Source organism: Boleophthalmus pectinirostris, unplaced genomic scaffold (assembly GCF_026225935.1).
Source record: "Boleophthalmus pectinirostris isolate CB_2022bp ecotype Guang Dong unplaced genomic scaffold, ASM2622593v1 HiC_scaffold_16, whole genome shotgun sequence".
NCBI lineage: Eukaryota > Metazoa > Chordata > Actinopteri > Gobiiformes > Gobiidae > Boleophthalmus > Boleophthalmus pectinirostris.
Window position 1 is genome coordinate 32,337,205 of NW_026571095.1, and position 23,945 is coordinate 32,361,149.

The window sequence follows — 23,945 nt, forward strand, 5'->3', positions numbered from 1 at the left end:
AAAGGACTAACCGCTACGCCAAATCTTTTATTCCTTCTGCCATAAGGATTTTAAACAGAAAGTGAATTTGTTGCTGTGTGGTTCGAACGTCTAGTGTCTGTCTTTCTTTCTGTTTATTATTTATATTTATATATTGTGCATGACCAGAGATGTGCAAACTGAATTGCCCTTTGGGATTAATAAAGTTGTTGATTGATTGATTGATTGATAACACTGCGAGGTCAGACGGTTTCTACGAAGTGAAACGAAGTAAAACTGGCTGCTGAATCGGGCTGGGGGGGAGCAGCGGAGATTCCGTGGCGGCGAAAGACGAAACTGAGGCCCAAGATCAGAAGATCAGATACAGGTCACACAGGGGCCAAAAAATCTGATTTGGGTCACTTCAGGCTGCAGTCTGAACGTAACCTAAGTCTAAAAAAATCACAAACTTGTAGAGAACCGTCATGTGAGTCACTATTTGACACTGTGGGGTATGAACTGATTGGTTGTGGTCCACCCTGCTTCAATTTTCCCCAAAACTCCATGTGTGAGTTAGACTTTTCAGAATCATCCAAGACGCCATTGCTCTCAAATCTTCCATCTTCCCCTACCCCCCATGCCCACTGTTCTGTGCTTATTTCACTCCGCTTCTCTTCTTCTGTTTTGTTAGTGTCGCGCAGCCATTTTGAGTTAAATGAATAAAATATGTGCTGCTCTTATCTGTACACGGGGCTGTCAGTCTGCAGGTCTGCCGTCATTTTAGATCAATATTGTGATTTAACGTGTCCAAAACAAATGAAACAATGATCAATGGCTGTCAGAGATTATAACGTTATAGCAGACACAAGCACAATTGGTCTTCTTTAAAAAGGAAGAAAACACTACATCAGTATTTTTTTATTTCTACTAAACTAAAAGATGATGTTTTAGCGTTGTCATAGCTCTTTCTCCTGTTCTTTTTTGACAAATTTAGTGCAAACTAGACAGATTTAAGATAGATTTATTCAGATTTTTTCGTGAAATCTGATTTTTGTGCAAGGTCGTTCACATTTCTAATTAATTACGACTTGTATGTGATCTCCAGTGTGAACATTAAATGCCCCAAAAGTGTCCCGCGTGTGCACTGGAGCACACGACGACGTCACAGGTGGCGATTTTAAAGTTGGTGTCGTACCGGAGCCAGAACATGTACAGCTTATTTGTTTTAAGGAGGCGATTGAGAAGGAGAAGGACGAGGTTTTTGGAGTGTTGGGATTGATATTGATATTCCGAGATGTGTGTACAATCCCTCAGTCGTCCATGGAGAATCCTAGCCTTCATCACCCGGTTTCACTTTGTGGAAACCATCTGACCTTGCAGTATTAGGATTCGTTCGCTCCATGGTAGACGGGTACTTTTTTATTTAACCAATCGCTGCTATTTGGTCGTGATGTATGTAGGAAGAAGGGCAATAAGGTCTTCCCCTTGATAAAATTCACCAAACATTCTCTTTAACATTCTGGCTTTAAATCCTCGATCTCGGGAATCGTTGCCAACACAGAATGTCTGTCTTCATCTACATCCATCTCGACGCTTTGTTTACTGTTGTGCTGTTCCACAAAAGGGACCCAGACAGACGCTGAGTTTGACGTCGTGGCTTCACAACTCTTCTCTGATTGGCCGGTGCGCGGTTTATAACTTCCAGGGTTCTTGCAAACCGTCTAGTCTATTCTGATTTCTGATCTTGTCGCGGGAGAGAAATGAAACTGAGCAGAGGCACTAGGTGGTGCCAACCTGGTTAGTAGAATCCATGGCAAAAGAAGAAATTACATTTGTCAACTGGACAAAAGCTAACAAACAGAAACTGTAAACAAGTAGGGTGTTAGTTTTAGAGTAGTTTCAGTGTAGTTAGAGACAGATATAAGGCATTGTCAACCAGCGTCTGACTGGATGAGCTGCGAAAAGTATTCAATCAAATAAACTTTAGTCCAGCTGATAAATTGAATTTCTTCTTTTGCCATTGCTGTTCCTACTTCAGAGCAGAATAGTGAGGTTTGTCGCTTTTCAATGATATGTAGGTGGGATGAATGTGACCTGGCCGTTCAAACTGAAGTCGCATGTCAAAAGATCAGATTAGTATCGGTTTTAGGAGCACATATCCAAGTGTCCTGTGTCGCATTTGAAAAAATCAGATCTGTGTCGTTCAGACTGTCATTAAAAGATCAGATACAGGTCACATAGGGGCGAAAAAGATTGGATTTTGGTCACTTCAGGCTGCAGTCTGAACGTGGCCTTAGTTTGTGCTGCCTCCAGTGGCCTCTGCAATTTCAAGTACTATGTGACATCACACAGGACTGCTCTGATCACAAGCAAGTGTCTGAAGTGTGGATAACTGTTAGACCAATCACACTCTCCTCACTCTCCCCTTTAATTCTCCAGGTACTGCCCAGTTTAGCAGCTGTTTTAAATGTATTTGCGGGTTGTGTTTAGTTTTCGAGTTCACTTTACGTCCGTGTAGTCTAACCTTCTTGTGTGTGTCCTTTTACAGCTGCAGTCGGATCAGGACCGAGGGGCGACGGGGCGGTGAAGTACGTACTCTCCGGTGAGGGGGCCGGCTCCATCTTCGTGCTGGACGAGAACAACGGAGACCTGCACGCCACGCGCCGCCTGGACCGCGAGGAGAAGGCCTTCTACGTCCTCCGGGCCACCGTCGTCAACAAACGCACGGGCCTCAAGCTCGAGCCGGAGACCGAGTTTGTGATTAAACTGCACGACATCAACGACAACGAGCCCACCTTCAGCAAAGAGGTGTATACAGGAAGTGTTCCGGAGAGGAGCGAGATCGGTACGAGGATATATCACCAAACTTTATAGAACTAACCACGTTTTATATGAGAAAGAAGTGTATGTAGTGAGTGTGCAGGAGATGAGCGAGATAGGTATGAAAATATATTACCAAACTTTACATAACTAAAGATTAGGGTTGGGCGGTAATACAGTATTACGGTATCCTGCAGTATCATTACCCTCACTTAAAAAATCTGCAGCGCATAAGGACCTGATATAATATTAGAATTTATTGATATCTAAATTTGTTTGCTCAGCACAAATGAATGTGTGGTTTTATTTTCAATTTAATGCTGTCATGATTTAAAACTAACAGTGTCTATAATGTTTCTTTTAACTCTGTGGGGAGATGACGTTCGATTAGTTTCGTTCCGCTGTCACGCGACGCTCTTAAGGGAGAACAAGACGAGAAGGCAAGTCCGACTGCAAGCGAGTTGGTCCCCAAAAAAAAAAAAATAAATAAAATACTAGTACTTCTGCTGCAATTCGGCGCAGCATTTTAGCTTCAGACGCACATTTGTTTACATTTTACAGAAACGAAACTTAAAACCACATGGCTCATTTGCATAAACTATAAAGCGTTGATAAAAAAAAAAAAACAGCTCGCTCTTTAGTCAGCTTCAGTGGGACTAAAGGACACGACTCAGTGGAATATGAGTGTTCTTTCTGTGACAGAGGGGTGTTCTGCTGATGGTGAGTCTGTTCTGTGCTTCTATCGAGCTGGAGATGATTCATGTGAAACTTTTCAGAGATTATAAGTCTGCAGGTCATACGCATAGACCGTACAGTGGTTCAGCTTCGTAGTTTACCAAAGTCGTACTAAAACATTTTGGGAATACTGTAATACTGTATACTCCGGTAAAATTCTGAGACGGTTTAACCATATCAAAATTTGGATACCGTCCAACCCTACTAACTATATGCTTTTATATGAGAAAGAAATCTATATAAGCAGTGTTTGCTGGAGAGGAGCAAATATATAACCAAATTTTATATAACTAACCATGTGTTTTTATATAAGATAAAGGTGTGTACAGGAAGTGTTCCTGAGAGGAGTGAGATAGGTACGAGGATATATATCTTAATGCATTTATTTTGGGCAAGTAAAGATTTACATTTATATACAATGGAACATATGACATAAGTGAAATCATAATAGAAATGAAAATAACAACAACTACTAATAACTATTATTATTACTATTTCGCCCAAAAAGGAGTGGGAAGAAGAAAACTTATTTAATCCCACCCCTACTCTTCATAATCTAACACAATGATATTATTTTGCGTTTTTCAGACATTTTGAATTAAACTATATGAACTATTTACAAGTGCAGACAAGAGTCACTGTTAGAGCTTGGTAGTATAACATAAGTGCACCAACAATGGTAAAGTTAAGGAAGCTTTAACTAACCATATACATTTAGATTTTTTATTTTTTTTTATATATATGTATATTTTTATACAAGCAGTGTGCTGGAGAGGAGCAGGAAGGAAATATAACCAACTTTTATATAACTAATCAGGTTTTACATAAGAAAGAGGTGTATACAGGAAGTGTTCCAGAGAGGAGCAAGATCGGTACGAGAATATATAACCAAAATTTATATAACTAACCATATACATATATATTTAAAAAATACATCCAAACTGTGTGCCAGAGAAGAGCAAGAAGAGAAGAAAATATAACCAAGTTTTATATAACTAACTAAGTTTTATATATATGTAAAAAAAAGAGGTGTATACAAGAAGTGTTCCGGAGAGGAGTGAGATAGGTACAAGAATATATTACCAAAATTTTATATAACCAACCATTTATGTTTATGTAAGAAAAATCTATACAAGCAGTGTGCCGGAGAAGAGCAAGAAGAAAATATAACCAACCAAGTTTTATATAAGAGAGAGGTGTGTGTGTGTGTGTGTGTGTAAGTGTGCCAGAGAGGAGAAAGATCGGTACAAGAATATATAACCAAATTTTATATAACTAACCATAGATGTTTATATAGGAAAAAAATCTATACAATCAGCAAGATAGGTATGAGAATATATAACCAAACTTTAACTATCTATATACATTTATATATTTAAAAAAATCTATACAAGCTGCGTGCTAGAGAGGAGCAAGATAGGTACGATTTGAGAATATATAACCAAACCTCATATAACCAAAGTTTTATCAAATAAAATAAAATACAAGCAGCGTGCCAAAGTTTCAAATTGATATGTCTAGATGTAAGATTTTCAGTGTCTCACCTTAAGTCGTTTTAAATGAATATTGTGATTTAAAATGTCCAAATTATAACAACGTAATGATTTATAGATTATAACTATATAACAGACACAAGCATGGATTTTTATATTTGGTCAACTGCATTGTGAAACTGTGAAATCTAAATGGTCATAAGTCATAACCCTTTGCTTTTTAACACGGCCACACTTGAGTTCAGCACAGACTCTAGTTCGAGTTCAGAGTAACATTCATTATTCAGTTTTTTAACCAGTGCTGTGAGGGCGTACACGGGACTGCACTCAGCCCTCGCCCCCTCACCCCCTCACCCCCTCACCCTCTGACCTCTGTGTGGGCTCCCCAGGCACGTCGGTGATCCAGGTCACAGCCACAGACGCGGACGACAGCATGTACGGCAGCAGCGCCAAACTGGTGTACAGCATCAGCCAGGGACACCCGTACTTCTCCGTGGACCCCAACACCGGTAAGACTCGACTCGGACCTCATTTACACACAGAATCACAGTCTCACGAAACAGGAATCACGCCGGAACACTTAAAGATTCACTGGGGAACTTTTCTGCCACCGGTTTGCCTCGTGGAGATGTTGGAGTTTTTGATTTGTCGGTGACAGCGACATGACACTGGGGGGGAGGGGGGTGTTACATGTATCTCTATGGTGGAGTGTTCAGCTGCACTGGTGTAGTGGCACTTGTGGCCAGGACTAAATCAGGATTACGCCAGGATTAAAAACAGGACTAAACCAAGTCTAAACCAGGAGTAAACCAGTACTACACCAGGACTACAACTAGGTCTAAGCCAGGACTAAAACAGGACTAAAACAGGACTAAACCAGGACTACACCAGGACTACACTAGGTCTAAGCCAGGACTAAACCAGGACTAAAACAGGTCTAAACCAGGACTACACCAGGAGTAAACCAGGTCTAAAACAATATGAAACCAGGGCTAAAACAGGTCTAAACCAGGACTACACCAGGACTACACTAGGTCTAAGCCAGGACTAAACCAGGACTAAACCAGGGCTAAAACAGGTCTAAACCAGGACTACACCAGGAGTAAACCAGGTCTAAAACAGGACTGAACCAGGACTAAACCAGAACTGAATCAGGACTACATCAGGACTAAACCAGGAGTAAACCAGGTCTAAAACAATATGAAACCAGGGCTAAAACAGGACTACACCAGGATTAAAACCAGGACTAAACAGGACTAAAACAGGTCTAAACCAGGACTACACCAGGAGTAAACCAGGTCTAAAACAGTATTAAACCAGGACTAAAACAGGACTGAACAAGGACTAAACCAAGACTAAACCAGGACTACACCAGGATTAAAACCAGGACTACACCAGGACTAAACCAGGACTAAAAGAGGACTAAACCAGGTTTACACCTGGAGTAAACCAGGTCTAACATTTCCATGGAGAGACAAGCATGTATTTTCTCCTTGCCCCTCCCTCCTGTCGCCTGTCAATCAATCACAGCCTGTCTCTAAACCTCACAAGTCATTCATATAAATACACTTTTTGTCCCCCTTTTTCTTTGTCTATCCCACCTCCCCCGCAGCAGCGTCACCACCAGCCTCCTCACCCTCTCAAATCCACCTGAATGTATTGAAAGCTCCTTCTGTCGTACCAAAGTACAGAATTCTCATCTGCCCGTGCTTAGATCTGATGAAAACCAGACTGTCAATCAAATATAAAGTCAGACCGTGGAGAAATATTTTTAAGGAGAAAGAGGAACTGAAAAGAGCGGAGGCTGAACAGTCTTGTGTGAACAAATTACCCAAAAATACGTAAAACTTTTGGTGCTACTGTTTAACAAAATCTAAGAAAATTGCAAAATGAATAAAATTAAATCCAGAAGAGTCCGTCTATAAACAGTTTATTCACAACACAGACAGAAAGTTCGCCCCAAAGAGAACTAATAAAAAAGATATTTGAGTGAAGTTCCATGAATAATGTATGGAAAGAATATGAGTCGGAGCTAAGACGTCTTCAAATGAAAAATGTGATGGATTTATTAAAGAAAATGTCTCCTCCTGGGTCTTAACACTGTGACGGTGAAGAGGAGGAGATGGAGAGGATGAGGAGGGGATAGTTCTGCTGCTGAAATCAACTTTCTGGAGTTTTCTACTGCGTTATAATGCAGGGGTGTCCAAACTTTTTTCATCAATGGCCACATATCTAAACACAGACGAAGCAGAGGGCTGATCAAGGGCCGCAGACTGGTGCTCAAAATAATAATAATAATTAAATGATTAATTATTAAGTGAATAATTATGTGGGGAAGCTGGCCAAAGTGGTCGAAGTAGGAGGCAGATGACACAAAAAAAAAAGACAAAATTTATTTTAAAAAAAACAGACTTCTGGGTTTAACCAACAAAAATGCAAATAGACAAAAAATAAGTAACTCAAAGCAAAACACCAAATACCTGCACAGAAGTCTCCCCCTAATTAGTGACACCTGCTTGCCTTTTATACTCCGCCCAGGAGGAAGTACCTCCCCCAGGTGAGTAACAATTCCCGGTAAAGCAAAGCAAAAGGTGTCTTTCCAAAATCAAAATGGTTAACATAAATTAAGGTGAGTTTAAAATAAGACAAAGGCCCACTTTGTCACAAATTAAAATATGTGCATGTTTAACACGTTAGAATGAGCCATCAGATCCTTAAAACCACACAACAAATATTAAATATGAGCTTTATCAAGGTAGATTTAAAAAAAAAAAAACTTGCAGTAAGAAGTTAATTTTTAATTGATGCAAGATCATGTGGGCCAACTCACCTGGAAGCCTGAGGGCCAAGAAAAATTTGTCTGAGGGTCACATTTGGCCCACGGGCCATAGTTTGAACATGCCTGTTATAACGTCCATTTCCTGTTTCCATGACTTAAACTGCGATGCCGGACTTTTGCACCACATATGAACTGAACCAGGACCAAAACAGAACTAAACCAGGATTAATCAAGGATTAAACCAGGTTTAAACCATTACTTAAAACGGTCTCCATCAGTCTTAGTCCTGGTCTGGTCCCGGTCTCAGTTCTAATCACCCGACAGTCTACGCGGGCGCACCTCCTGGGTCAGTCATAGTTTAGGCTTGGTTTAGACCTGGTTTAGTCCTGGTTCAGTCCCGGATCAGTCCATAAGCGGCTCAAAAGTCTGGCAGTGCAGTTTAAGTCACGGAAACGAGAAACGGTCGTTATCCTTTTTTTCTATTATACATTTAAACACAAAATCGAAAACTTAAGAAGCAAATCATTATCTGATTTTTTCATGTTGGTTTCGGACACAAATAATGAATTTCGTTTTCTTATTTTTAGTTTTATTTTGAAAAACGAATGAACGAATGTATTGTAATGAAATATGATCGCATTCGTCAAGCGCCAGACCTCGATTCCGAGACGAGACCGAGACCAAGCGCCATGAAGACTGAGACAAGACCGAGTCCGAGACGAGACCAAGACCGTAAAAAAGTGATCTCGAGGCCGATGTCGAGATCACGACCGGTCTCAAGTACTACAACTACAATTACACTATGGCATTAAACCTTTCTATCTTCATGGAGACCAAACCAGACCAAGTTACAGGTCAGATCTGTGGAGAGGCGACCCCACTCACAGTCAAAATGCCTTTGTTTTTTTTGTTTTTCTTGGTATTTTTGAGCTATAAAACCACCCGTAATTGAATCATTTGTAAGGTAGAGCTGTTTAATGTCACACTGTGGAACATTTCCAGACGGAGCAATGACGTATCCATGGAAACAAGCAGGTGACGGACCCCTAACCACAAAGTCACATGGTGCACCTTTAAACTAATCTATCTGGGATTTATTTGATTGCGTCGATGAACGTTCTTTACTCTGAGTGCGCTCGCCTCTCCGCAGACCCGACCCGTAAACAGGCAAACCGGCTACCAGCGAAGTTACACAGTGGACCAAACGGTGTCAGAGTGAGCGCGTCGTTTGTGCCGTCAGCCTCGGACTCTATCGCTGTCTGTAATCTGTAATCCGCGTCGGTTTAATCCCGCGGTTAATGTCCACAGATGAGCAAAGCAGATTATCCAAACGGCTGAGTGCACCGGCTCCGCGCACATCCCCGTTTATTTACCTCTCGGACGATTTCTGCACTCCAGCGTCATTTTTTTGGTTGAGGGGCCCGTTAACCTGCTTGTTTCCATGGATACGGCATTGCTCGGCCTAGAACGTTGCACAGTGTGACGTTAAACAGGTCCACTTTACATTTATTTAATTACAGGTGGTTTTACGGCTAGAAAAACAGGAATTGTGACGTCGCCTCTCCACTGATCTGACCTGTAACTTGGGCTGGGTGTCATTAAGAAGTTGCCTATACGATACATACCTCGATACATAGGCCACGATACGATACATATCTCGATACAGTTCACTTTCAGTTCGATACGATATATTCCAAAGTGATTCGATAAGGTTCAGTAAAACATAATGGGTAAATGACGGCCGTGATACTGAAAGTTTTTGTTAAACCACTTCTTGTGCAAAGTTACAGGCCCATGTTTAATCACTGAAACTTTGAAAATGTCAAACGTGTTGCATAAAAAAGTTTCCTTCCTCTAAACAAGCAACAAAACTATAGCTCTGTAACCAAGGTTGTGCAGTTAATTTACTTTTGATCGCAATTTCAATTTGTGTGTCAAATGATCTCTAAACTCATATAATCAATTTGAAACAATTTTGCTTAACAAAGTTTATTTTGATTTTGATTTGGTTTAGATTTTTATTTTATTTTTTTATGTAAATAAGTATAGTTTTTTTTGTTTTTATTTTTTAATATAGAGATTGTAGAACAGTGAATAAAAGCAGTCAAAATGAGTTTCCTTCGCAGGGTGGCTGTGCGATCCCTTAGAGCACAGGTGTCAAACATAAGGCCCAGGGGCCAGATCCGGCCCTCCAAGACTTTTAATCTGGCCCTCAGCTGACTTTCTACTAAAATATTGTAATTATATTTTCGATTAAAATATTAGTAATTTTCTGTGGTGTTTATTACAGCAGCATCTCCAGCGTCTCTGTACGTGGCCCCTCCCACCAGAGCAGCACAAATGAAGACTTGTCTCTTTCCAAACGCTCTTAAAGGACGATCGTTTTGACTGTTGACCGTGACACCCTCATCAGAAAAATGTCCAAAATGAGAAAAGTGGAGCCGAGTGCAGGATTTTACAACAAAAATTTACTTATTCCTGTTTACATACAAGTTCATGTTAAAATATTGTGTTGAAATTACATTTTTCTTAAAGTTTCAGTTTGTTCATAATATTATAATATTTTGTAAAAGAAAGAGTTCATCAATTAAAAAAGATTTCTGTAATAGATTTGTGTTTCTCTGCACAAATATTTAAACTTATTGTTATTTTTGGGGTTTATATGCCATGAGTTTTCTGATCCGGCCCCTTTGAGATCAAAGTAGGTGGATACGGCCCCCGGAACAAAATGAGTTTGACACCCCTGGTTTAGAGACAGGGAGAGGAGCTCAGTCACACGGGAGGATCTCGGAGTAGAGCCGCTGCTCCTCCACGTCGAGAGGAGCCAGTTGAGGTGGCTCGGGCATCTGTTCCGGATGCTTCCTGGACGTCTCCCTTGGACCAATGATACGCTGGAGGGAACACCTCAGCTGCCACAACCGGAGGAGCTGGAGGAAGTGTGCACGGAAAAGGAAGTCTATGTATCCCTCCTTAGACTTCTGCTTCCGCGATCCAGCCCCGGATAAAGAGGAAGAAAATGGATGGAAGGATGGATAGTTGGACACATAGGATTCAGAAATGTCGTGTATTCATTTTGTTACAAATAAAAAAAAAATAAATAAATCCACTGCTGACTAGAATGACATGCTGCTGTCCGTAGGAGGGACCCACAGCATCCGCCGTTTTGTTGTGATGAAAACTTGCTTCGTTTGTCGTCGTTTTTGATCAATATTGCAATTTTAAAAAGTGTAAGTTATAACACAATAATCCACAGGGGGTCAGAGATTATTACTATAACAGACACAAGGACAATGTCTGTAAAGTAGCTCCCAGCGGGCACAGTGTTCAAGAACTAATGAAATCCTCCAGAGATGCTTCCTCCGCAGAAACGGCTCAGAGGAGAGGAGAGAAAAACTGGGCCATAAATATGAAATAATATAGTAATAATATGAATAAATACGAAGTACCAGAGCTGGACGGTGTTGGCGTTTGACCTCGTTTCCTCGTGTAAAGCGGCTGTGTGTTGTGTTTTGTTTTCAGGGGTGATCCGCACGGCGCTGGGGCCCGGCGACATGGACCGTGAGCAGAGGGAGCACTACCAGGTGGTGATCGAGGCTAAAGACATGGCCGGTCAGAGAGGAGGACTGACCGGGAGCACCATAGTCAACATCACCCTGACCGACGTGAACGACAACGCACCCAGCTTCACCCACAGTGAGTCTAGCACCCACCCAGCTCCACCCGCACGTACTTTTAAAAGCTTCAATTTACACCAGAGACGCAGAGCTGCTCCTGTGACTCCTGTGTTTTCTCACGTTTAAACACTAAACTTTTTACGTTGTTTATGTATTCATAGTTGAGTGGATGAATTATGTTTTAAATCACAAAACTACGTATGCCGAGAGGGGTCACAACAAACGCAAACGCCGCAACGAAATACAAATGCGACAACACGACAAAAAGCCACAACACACCAAAAAAAGCCACAACGGAAATGACCGAAGGACTCTATTTTAATGCAAAAAATACAAAAGCCACAACACAAACGCAGATGCCGCAACACATCAAAAAGCCACAACACATCAAAAAGCCACAACACATCAAAAAGCCACAACACATCAAAAAGCCACATCAAAAAGTCACAATACATTAAAAAGCCACAACACAACAAAAAGCCACAACAAACAAAAAGCCACACATCAAAAACCACAACACATCAAAAAGCACACACAACACATTAAAAGCAAAGCACAAATAAAAAGCCACAACACAAAAACACAACACATCAAAAAGCCACACACATCAAAAACCACACAAAAAGTCACAACACATCAAAAAGCCACAACACATCAAAAAACCAAACACATCAAAAAGCCACAACACATCAAAAAGTCACAAACACATCAAAAAGCCACAACACATTAAAAAGCCACAACACATCAAAAAGCCACAACACATTAAAAAGCCACAACACAACAAAAAGCCACAACACATCAAAAAGCCACAACACATCAAAAAGCCACAACACATCAAAAAGCCACAACGGAAGTGACCGCGGGACTCTATTTTCGACGGACCGATCAAGCGGCAAGTGAAGAAGAAGAACTACAACGAATGAAACGAATAATGATAAAAAAATTAATTACTTTTACGTATGTTTCCAACTTCTCCGTTCCTTTACTTTTCACGTTGTAGTTCTTCTTCTTCACTTGCCGCTTGATCGGTCCGTCGGAAAATAGAGTCCCGCGGTCACTTCCGTTGTGGCTTTGTTTGTGTGCGTTTTTTGTTGCGTTTGTTTGTTGTTGTGCTTTTTTGTCTTTTTGTCGTTGTTGCATTTGTATTTGTTGCGGCGTTTGCGTTTGTTGTGACCCCTCTCGGCCTCCGTACAAAACAATAGTTGACAACAAGAGACGAAGTTTTGCAGCGATAACGATATTTGCGGTGCATTAATTAAGCTACTCACCATTTCACTTTGGTCGTCTGTACCACGCGCCTTTTCCTTCATAAGTTGTTTCGTATTTATCCTCCGCGGCTGTAAACTTTCCGTAGTCCATCATGAGTCATTCCCTGAGCTCCTGGATGTGACGCACGGTGTTTACGTAGTGGTTTTAGAGAACGTATTTTATAGAGAAAAATCCCGCACACCGTCTTTTTCTTCTTTCATACACTCAACTTGACATGCCAAAATACACACAGGTGTCATATAGATTTTTAGTTTATTTTAAAGTAATATTTGAACCAGGAGGACTAAACCAGGTCTAAACCAGGTCTAAACAAGGACTAAACCAGAAATAAACCAGAACTAAACCAGGTCTAAACCAGGACTAAACCAGGATTGACCAGGACTAAACCAGGTCTAAACCAGAAATAAACCATTACTAAATCAGGTCTAAACTAGGACTAAACCAGGACTAAACCAGGTCTAAACTAGGACTAAACCAGAAATAAACCAGGACTAAATCAGGACTAAACCAGGTCTAAACCAGGACTAAACCAGGACTAAACCAGGTTCTAAACCAGGACTAAACCAGGATTGACCAGGATTAAACCAGGTCTAAATCAGGACTAAACCAGAAATAAACCAGGTCTAAACCAGGTCTAAACCAGGACTAAACCAGGTCTAAACCAGGCCAAACCAGGTCTAAACTAGGACTAAACCAGAAATAAACCAAGACTAAACCAGGTCTAAACCAGGTCTAAACCAGGACTAAACCAGGTCTAAACCAGGTCTAAACCAGGACTAAACCAGGTCTAAACCAGGTCTAAACTAGGACTAAACCAGAAATAAACCAGGACTAAACCAGGCCTAAACCAGGACTAAACCAGGACTAATCTTGAACTTGAGAGCGAGAGGGAGAACCCCAAACCTGTGGAGAAGGATGTTTTCAAAGCGCGATCGGGCAATGGCTGTGTTTACCCCTTTGAGGCACGAAGCTCTACGCTGGTCCTTTCACCCGCGGTCACCCGACAGTCTACACGGGCGCACCTCCGGGCTTGTCCAGACACTCAGTCCTGATTTAGACCTGGTTTAGACCTGTTTTAGTCCTGTTTTTGTCCTGGTCCCTCATGGATCAGGTCACTGTAGGACATTCCTGCAGATATCATGAGCTTGTGCAGTTTTGTTTTCATCATTGCCAGTAGCTCGGGTTTGACATTGAAGTTGCAGCTATTTTATATTTATTATTTTTGTTATTTTTTCACGTCGGGAGAAGTGGGTGACTGCCTACACCCCTGCGTTTCCCCGACATCGCAGCACTTCCAGCCGTTGTGAAAAAGATCTACTGAGGAACATTTTATACAAAGCTATAACAGCGCCATGAAAACAAGCAAGCGACGTATCCTCCACTGAAAAAGTTCTGAAGTGTGGCTTTTAATAACTCAGAACTTTATGGCTGACATTGAAAAGCTGAACTTCTCGCAGCGACTCTTACTCTCTTAGTTCTTACATCAGATGCCCTTCCACACCGACCTCGTCCCTGCGTCCGTTCGTCGTTATGAAGTTGTCCATCATAAACGTCGAGTTCGTGACCTGGGTGACTTAAGGAAAATCCATTTTGGAGCTTAAGTGAGGCGGGTAGTTTTAATTCTCGCAAAGCCTCTTAATGAGTTCAGCCTAATGAAACGTTCATCAGCAGAACAGTGTAAACGCAGAGCAGACCTCCGCCGGGGTCAGGGGGAAGGGGATTTTCAAAAACCCTTTAAAAGTATTTTACTAAAGACGCTCTACCTGATTTTACTCTCGCGAAAAAACACTAGAAAAACAGAACTAACTCAGATTTTCCTCACTTTTATTCCTCGCTTTCCTTATGGATTTTGAGCGTCCTGTAGTTTACAGTTTTTCAGAGTTTTGAACAACAACTAGCAAGCTAACACGCACTTCCTGATAGGTGCAGGTAGTACGCAAGGGACTTACTTGGACCTCACGATGATCTGCTTATACAATATATCTGGACTGGGGCACTGCTGAACTTTTCTGGTCAAGAGTCCACTGTTGCTCGTCTCCGTGGCGATGTTATTGCTTTGCCTGAGATGTTCCGCAGTACGGCATTAAACGAATATATGTTGTGTTTGTTTTATTTCTCAAAACGACCGCAGACTCCACAGATCTGAGCTGTAACTTGGCCATACTGTAGAACATTTCATGAAAAAATGACACAGGCTCTAGCAAAAAAGTTACACAATGCACCTTTAATATATATATATTTTTTTTCAAATTAAAATGGTGTCTCAAAAATTTGACATTTTGCAGGTCAATAATTTAGGCATTTTTTTGTTGAAATAATCTCAAATTTTGCATGTCATTTTGCGTCTTGGAACCCAGAATTTGTGTGTCATTTGTTCATTCGTTTTTCAAAATAAAACCAAAACGAAAAAACAACTATTTTCTTCATTATTTATCTCCAAAACCAAAATGAAAAAACAGATAATGATTAAATTTTTCACTTTTCGATTTTGTGTTTAAATGAAGAATGGAAAAAGCAGATTACCGTTTCCGTGACTTAAACTGCGATGCCGGACTGATCCCAGGACTGAACCAGGACTAAAACAGGACTAAACCAGGACTGAGTGTTGGGACCCCTAACCCTAACCCCACGGGTGATCAGGACTGAGACCAGGACCAGACCGGAACCAGGCCTAGAACTGAGTCCGAGGCTGAGACTGGGACTGAGACCAGGACTGAGACCGGGACTGAGACCAGGACTGATACTGTGATCAGGACCAGGACTGAGACCGAGGCTGAGACCGGGTCTGAGACCAGGACTGAGCCCAGGACTGAGACCAAGACTGAGCCCGGGACTGAGACCGAGACTGAGCCCAGGACTGTGACCGGGCCATAGACCATGACTGAGACTGGGATCAGGACCAGGACTGTGACTGGGACTGAGACCAGGACTGATTTTTCATTTAAACACAAAATCAAAAAATGAAAAAAACGAATCATTATCTGTTTTTAACAGATACAAAACACAAATAATGAAGAAAAATGTTGTTTTTTCATGTTCTTATTTTTGGTTTTATTTTGAAAAAAGAATGAACGAACCTTAGAACAGGACAAAAAATATAATAAATAAATAAATAAAATATACAATAAATAATAAATAATATAATAAATAATTTAAATAATATAATAATATATAAATAATATAATAAAAATAAAATAAAATAAAATAAACTACTTTGACATATATGTTAGACCAGATGTTGACAGCTCCTCGAGGAAGGAGAAGAAGAAAAGGGAAGAAACGCCCATTTATGTTCCGCAGACTGACTGTAACGTGGTCAGGTTTGGTCTCCATGAGGACAGAAAGCTTTAATGCCGCACTGTGAAACATTCCTGACGAAACAACAGCACCTTTCGACGTTCTGTCCGCCAGAAAAGTTACGCAGCGCACGTTCACATCTGGCCGGAGTCCGTTTTGCGTCACAGAAGCGCGGAGAGTTCAGCGTGGGCCGTGGTGTTTACCGTGGCGAGGATTACGAGGAGAATAATAACCGTATATTGTGATAGATTTCCGTGGAAACAGAGTGTGCCGGAGCTGATAATGTGAAAACCAACAAAAGGATTTAGTCGTTAAACAGATGCTGCAGGATCGGCGGCACACTGCAGTCCCGCTGAGTCATGAGCGATCCACAACAAACTCTCCGCACTCTGACGCTGAAAAAGTACAGCAAAGTTCCCCCTCCTCCCCTCATCTTCTTCTCCTTTATCTCCCTCGTTTCTGTCGCTCTTTTCTTCCGTCTCATCTCCATTTCTGTGTCTCTGCTCCTCTACAGCTTCACTTTCTTTCGTCTTTCCTTCTCCTGTCTCTCCTCGTCTTTCTCGATTTTCTCTTTTTCACTTCCTTCCTTTTCTTTCTTTTCCTTCTCTTCTGTCTCATCGCGTTCTTTCCCTCCACTCGGTTTTATCTTCGGTCTTTCTCCCTCCCTCGTCTCACTTTCTTCCTCCTCCATCACTTATCCCTCTCTTCTTTTCCTCTCCTCTCCCCCGTTTCCTCTTTCCTTTCTCTCACTTCTCTTTCTTTTACCTTCGCTTTCTTCCCTCTCCGTTCCTCCCCTCTGTCTCTCTCCCGTCTCTCTTCCTTTCCTCCCCTCTTTTCCTCCTTTCATTCTCTCCCCACTCCTCTCTTTCCTTTCTCCTTTCTAGCCCGCCTTTTATCTATCTTCCCCTTTTGGCTCTCCCTCTCACCTCTTACCTCTTTCTCCTCTAACCCCCTCCTTTTTCTTTTTCAATCTCTCTCCTCCTGTTTTCCTCCTCACTGTCCCTCCTTTCATCCCTCCTTCCCTCCCCTCTTTTTCTCCTTTCATTCTCTCTTCCACTCCTCTCTTTCCTTTCTCCTTTCTGCACTTTTCTCTTCCATCCCCCATTTATCTTTCTTCCCCTTTCTCACCTCTTTCTCCTCTACCCCCCTCTTTCTCTCTCTCTGTACTCCCTCTTCTTTCTCTTTTGCTCTCTCCTCCTCTTTTCCTCCTCTCTATCCCTTTCGCTTTCCTCTCCCCATCTCTCTTTCTTTCTGTCACTCCTTCCTTTCGCTTTCCTCTATTTCTCCTCTTTCTTCCCTCTCCGTTCCTCCCCTCTGTCCTCTCATCCCTCTATCCTCCTCCTGTCTTTCTTCCTTTCCTCTCTATCCCGTATGTCTCTCTATCTCTCTCTTCTTTCCCTGTCCTCCTCCTCTCTTTCCTTTCTCCCCCCCTCTTATCTTTCTTCTCCTTTTGTCTCGCCCTGTTACCTCTATCTTCTCTCTCTCCCACTCTTCCTTCTCTCCTCTCTACCCCTTCCTTCCTCTCTCTCTTTACTCCCTCTTCTCTCTCTTCTCTCCTCTTTTCCTCCTCTCCATACCTCTCGCTCTCCTATCCCCGTGTCTCTTTCTTTGCATCAGTAAATATTCACGTCCACACGACAACGGAGCACTGAGTGAAAACGATGTAATACACCTGCCACACCTGTATGTGGCGCTGTAAACAATGATAATAACATTTAATAATGCAAATCTCATCATTGTTCTTTTGTTGTTGTTTTTTTACTTTAAGGTAATTTAAACTATTTTAGATTCATCCCAGAAATGTATCTGTTTTGTTAAACATAAGTTTTTGTTTTTAGCCATAAGATTTGGATGAGAATTATTAGAATAACTTGGTCTGAAAATCCAACAGTTTAATTACTTGTGCATAATCTTTGTTATTGATCCATGTGTGTAATCTGCGGTGCGTGTTGTTAGTATTAGGCTGCGTTCAGACTGCAGCCTGAAGTGACCCAAATCCGATTTTTTGGCGTTCTATGTGACCTGTATCCGATCTTTTAACGACAGTCTGAACGGCACAGATCAGAATTTTTCAAATGCGACTCAGGCCACTTGGATATGTGCTCCTGAAACCGATACATATCCGATCTTTTGACATGCGACTTCAGTCTGAACGGCCAAAGCGCATCCATCCGACCTACACGTTATCAACAAGCGACAAACGTCACTATTCTGCGCTGAAGCAGGCGGAAACCGGAACTGTAAACTCGCCAGGTGCTCAATGCTCGCGACCATATTTGGACAACTTCCGTAAACACAGAGCACGCTCGCTGCGGTTGACGCATGGGGTTGACGTCGTCGTGTCTCCAGTGCACATGCGGGAGACTTTCGGGCCGTTTACCGTTCACACTGAAGTCACAGACAAGTCGCATTTAATTGGAAATGTGAACGACCTCGCAAAAACATCGGATTTCACAAAAAAATCGGAATTGAGCGTTAAGCCCTGCAGTCTGAACGTAGCCTTAGAGTTAGAAGTGTGTCTCGGTTGCTGGGCGACAGGAGCGGCTCCGTGGGCTACACCTGTACCAACGCTCTGCTCGGTCTGTGGAGGCGTTCTCAAAAAATACAGTTTTCGCCACCACCCAAAACGTCGGCTCTGTGTGGACGAAAGACCAATACGAAAACAAACTTCACTGTTTCGACTAGGGATGGGCATGATTAGTCGATAAATCGATAATTGATCATTAAGAATTTCATCGATTACGTTAATTTTAATCGACAAACTGAATGTAGGTTGCTGTGTGTAGCGTGACCAAACAGAAGGAACGAGACACAAGCACAAACGGTGGGTCAGTCTGCAACGTACCGAAGCACAAATGTGTATTTAACGATGATTTGTACAAGAAATTCCAGACTTTCCGTTGCGTTCGGGACAAGTGTGAGTCCATGTGCACAGTGAACAAAGCAGCACATATGTTTCTGTGTCCAGTGTGAAAAGTTTTACCAGGTGAGAGTCGCTCGATGTTGATGACGAGTCCCCGCCTCCCTCCCCCCGTACAGTGTCCTGGTTTTGACAAACGTAAATCTGGTCACACTAACCTGTATTCACCTGAGTCGTGTCTTTTAATCCGACAGAAATTGAACCGCATCAGTGACACAAGAGCTGTAGTTTTATCTTCGCTTAGTTTATGCAAATTAGCGATGCGGTTTTAAGTTTCGTTTCTGTGAGAGTTGCACAAAACTGAATTAAACACATTATAATGTCAAACGGGCTGATGTGGCTCTAGAGTCGTTACGGTTTATATGTCGTAAAGTTGAATTTATTTATGCAGATCAGTAGTGCAGATAGTAATAATAATGATGATCATTTTAATATAAAAACGTTAATGATTAATTGATAATCGATCGTTAATTCTTCCGACGATCGATTAAGAAAATTTAATCGAATGCCCGTCCCGAGTTTCGACCAAAAAACGTTGTCGTGTGAACAGACGCTAAGTCACAGGAAACGGGAAACAGCAGTTTTTTTTTCCATTATTCATTTAAACACAAAATTAAAAACTGAAAAACTAATCATCGTTTTTTCATTTTGGATTTTTTGTTTTCTTATTTTTGGTTTTATTTTGAAAAACGAATGAACGAATGATACACGGATTCCAAGCGTCTGCAGGAACAACTCCAAAAACCCCAGTGTGGAAATAAAAAGTGATTGATAACATCTTTTTCTCTTTCTTTCTTTCTTTCTTTCTTTGTGTGTTCAGGTATCTACCAGTTCCGCGTTCCAGAGTCGTTTAAACACGGCTCTCCCGTTGGGCGAGTCCGGGCCACGGACAGAGACATCGGGCAGAACGCCGAGATGTTCTTCACCATCGTGAGCGGAGACGGCATGGACGTGTTCCACATCTCCACCGACAAGCAGAGCCAGGAGGGAGTCATCACCGTCAACAAGGTCAGACACCATCACGAAACCAAGAGCCGAGACGACGAGAAGAGAACGACGTTTTTATCTGAAGTCACGTCTGTGGGTCTTTACACCTCAGATCAGAAACACGTGACCACAGACCGTGTTTCATTAAAGCTGATAATTAGACTTAGTTCATCAGAAAACACAATGAGCCTCACGTGACGTTTTGGGCTCCAGTTTCAAAGTCAAAACTGTAATTTATTTATGACTTGTTTCTGTCATTTCAAAGTAATTTGTTATATTATAATATTACTGCGTTTAAAATGTAAAATATTACACGACTATTACAGTATTAAAGTGACTCTCAACAAAATAACTGTGAAGAGGCTGAACTTTTGCGCCGTGTATGGACTAAACCAGGACTAAACCAGGACTAAACAGGACTAAACAGGACTGAACCAGGTCTAAACCAGGACTAAACCAGGACTGAAACCAGGTCTAAACCAGGACTAAACCAGGACTAAAACCAGGACTAAACCAGGACTAAACCAGGTCTAAAACAGGACTAAACCAAGTCTAAACCAGGTCTAAACCAGGTCTAAAACAGGACTAAACCAAGTCTAAACCAGGTCTAAACCAGGTCTAAAACAGGACTAAACCAAGTCTAAACCAGGTCTAAACCAGGTCTAAACCAGGACTAAAACCAGGACTAAACCAGGTCTAAACCAGGACTAAACCAGGACTAAACCAAGTCTAAACCAGGTCTAAAACAGGACTGAAAACCAGGACTAAACAAGGACTAAACCAGGTCTAAACCAGGACTAAACCAGGACTAAACCAGGTCTAAACCAGATCTAAACCAGACTAAACAAGGACGAAACCAGGTCTAAACCAGGATTAAACCAGGTCTAAACTAGGTCTAAACCAGGACTGAACAGGACTAAACCAGGACTAAACCAGGTCTAAAGCCAGGACTAAAACTGGACTGAACCAGGTCTAAACCAGGTCTAAAAGGACTAAACCAGGACTAAACCAGGACTAAACAGGACTAAAAACCAGGTCTAAACCAGGTCTAAACCAGGACTAAACAGGAGGACTCCTAAACCAGGACTAAATCAGGACTAAACCAGGTCTAAATCATGCTGTGTGAACCATGTCTCCTCCTCTTCTATCAATAATATTTTTAATTTGGTGAAATAAAGTCTGGACTTTAATTAAAAAGTAAAGTAATTTAATAGATTCCGTTACAAACTACATTTTGGGGTCTGTAATCTGTAATCTGTAGGGGAATACATTTTAAAAACAACCTTCCCAACACTGTTTATAGTCTGAAAAATACAGTAGTTACGTTTAATTACACTATTTTCTGATCTGTCCCCTCAGCCCTTGGACTACGAGCGTAAACAGTCGTACACGGTGGAGATCCAGGTCCAGAACACCCACACGGACCCGCGCTTCCCCCTCGCCGGCTCCAACAACATGGCCACGGTGCGCATCAGCGTGGAGGACGTGGACGAGCCGCCGCTCTTCGACAAGCCCTGGTACCAGCTGGAGGTGAAGGAGGACGCGGCGGTCGGGTCGGCGGTGGGGACGGTGAGCGCGGTCGACCCGGACGGAGCGCGCAGCCCGGTCAAGTAAGAAAAAAAACCCTCAGTGTTCAGGGATTTAAATAAGACAAATAATACACAGGAAACTATTGAATTATTGTGATGGGAAATGGGAAATCAGGACTAAACCAGGACTAAACCAGGACTAGAACAGGACCGAGGCTGTGCTAAATTCCAGGTCTAAGCTTGGTCTAACTAAATTGCACAAGGCCTAAACCAGACTAAACAAAGAGACTAAACCAGGACTAATGCAGGACTGGACGAGGACTAAAGTAGGACTAAACAGGACTGAAACGGACTAAAGCAAGACTAAAACAAGACTTAAACAAGACTAAACAAGACTGAACAAGACTTGAGCTGGACTAGAGGAAGACCAAAACAGGACTGAACAAATACTAAATCAGGACTAAACCCGGACTAAACAAGGACTAAATCACGGACTAAACAAGGGACTAAACAAGGACTAAACCAGGACTAAACAGGACTAAACCAGGACTAAACAAGGACTAAATCACTAAACAAGGACTAAACAAGGACTAAACCAGTAAAGCTAAATTCACAGGAAGAGGACTAAACCAGGACTAAACTAGGACTGGACCAGGACTAAAGTAGGACTTAAAACAGGACTAAACAGGACTAAAGCAAGACTGAAGAACAAGATTAAACAAACTTGAGCTGGACTAAAGAGGAAGACAAACAACTGAACAAATACAAATCAGGACTAAACCCGGCTTAAACAAGACTAAACCAGGACTAAACAAGTACTAAAATTACTACTTAAACCAGGACTAAACAGGACTAAACCCGGACTAAAAAGGACTAAATCACTATAAACAAGGACTAACAAGGACTAAACAGGACTAAACAAGGACTAAATCAGGACTAAACAAGGACTAAACAAGGACTAAACCAGGACTAAACTAAACCAGGACTAAACCAGGACTAAACCAGGACTAGAACAGGACCAAGGCAGTACTAAATTCCAGAAGAGGACTAAACCAGGACTAAAGCAGGACTGGACGAGGACTAAAGTAGGACTAAACAGGACTGAAACAGGACTAAAGCAAGACTGAAACAAGACTTAAACAAGACTTGAGCTGGACTAGAGGAAGACCAAAACAGGACTGAACAAATACTAAATCAGGACTAAACCCGGACTAAACAAGGACTAAATCACGACTAAACAAGGACTAAACAAGGACTAAACCAGGACTAAACCAGAACTAAACAAGGACTAAATCACTACTAAACAAGGACTAAACAAGTACTAAATCAGGACTAAACCAGGACTAAACAAGGACTAAATCACTACTAAACAAGGACTAAACAAGGACTAAACCCGGACTAAACCAGGACTAAATCACTACTAAACAAGGACTTAACAAGGACTAAACCAGGACTAAACAAGGACTAAACCAGGACTAGAACAGGACCAAGGCTGTGCTAAATTCCAGGTCTAAGCTTGGTCTAAACTAAATTTGCACAAGGCCTAAACCAGGACTAAACAAAGAAGACTAAACCATGACTAAAGCAGGACTGGACGAGGACTAAAGCAGGACTAAACGGACTGGAAACAGGACTAAAGCAAGACTAAAGAAACAAGACTTAACCAAGACTTAAACAAGAATTAAACAAACTGAAACAAGACTTGAGCTGGACTAGAGGAAGACCAAAACAGGACTGAACAAGTACTAAATCAGGACTAAACCCAGACTAAACAAGGACTAAATCACTACTAAACAAGGACTAAACAAGGACTAAACAGGACTAAACCAGGACTAAACAAGGACTAAATCACTAAACTAAACAAGGACTAAAACAAGGACTACTAAACAGGACTAAACCAAGGACTAAACAGGACTAAATCACTACTAAACAAGGACTAAACAAGGACTAATAAAAAAGGACTAAACCAGGACTAAACACACTACTAAACAAGGACTAAACAAGACTAAACAAGGACTAAAACAGGACTAAACCAGGACTAAACAGACAAGGCTGTGCTAAACCAGGTCTAAGCTAAACTAATTTGCACAGGCCTAAACCAGACTAAACAAGGACTAAACAGGACTGAACGAGAACTAAAGTAGGACTAAACAGGACTAAACAGGACTAAAGGACTAAACAAGACAAGACAAGACTTAAACAAGACTGAAACAAGACTTGAGCTGGACTAGAGGAAGACCAAAACAGGACTGAACAAGTACTAAATCAGGACTAAAACCCAGACTAAACAAGACTAAATAAGGACTAAACTAAACTAAACAAGGACTAAATCACTACTAAACAAGGACTAAACAAGGACTAAACCAGGACTAAACAAGGACTAAACCAGGACGAGAACAGGACCAAGGCTGTGCTAAATTCCAGGTCTAAGCAAGGCCTAAAAAAGGACTAAACAAAGAAGACAAAACCATGACTAAAGCAGGA

General features: G+C 41.6%; 1 protein-coding gene across 1 annotated transcript in view; it reads left to right on the forward strand.

The window, feature by feature from the left end:
* The first annotated feature begins 2,745 nt into the window (after positions 1-2,745).
* LOC110165864 (cadherin-6-like) overlaps positions 2,746-23,945 on the forward strand; it is a 33,944-nt gene continuing 12,744 nt past the window's right edge. Inside the window, exons 1-5 of the mRNA XM_055151624.1 lie at positions 2,746-2,803; positions 5,396-5,515; positions 11,305-11,478; positions 19,766-19,953; positions 21,292-21,542. Of these exons, the coding sequence (XP_055007599.1) occupies positions 5,440-5,515; positions 11,305-11,478; positions 19,766-19,953; positions 21,292-21,542 (689 nt within the window). The 5' untranslated portion in view covers positions 2,746-2,803; positions 5,396-5,439. The remainder of the gene's footprint in view (positions 2,804-5,395; positions 5,516-11,304; positions 11,479-19,765; positions 19,954-21,291; positions 21,543-23,945) is intronic.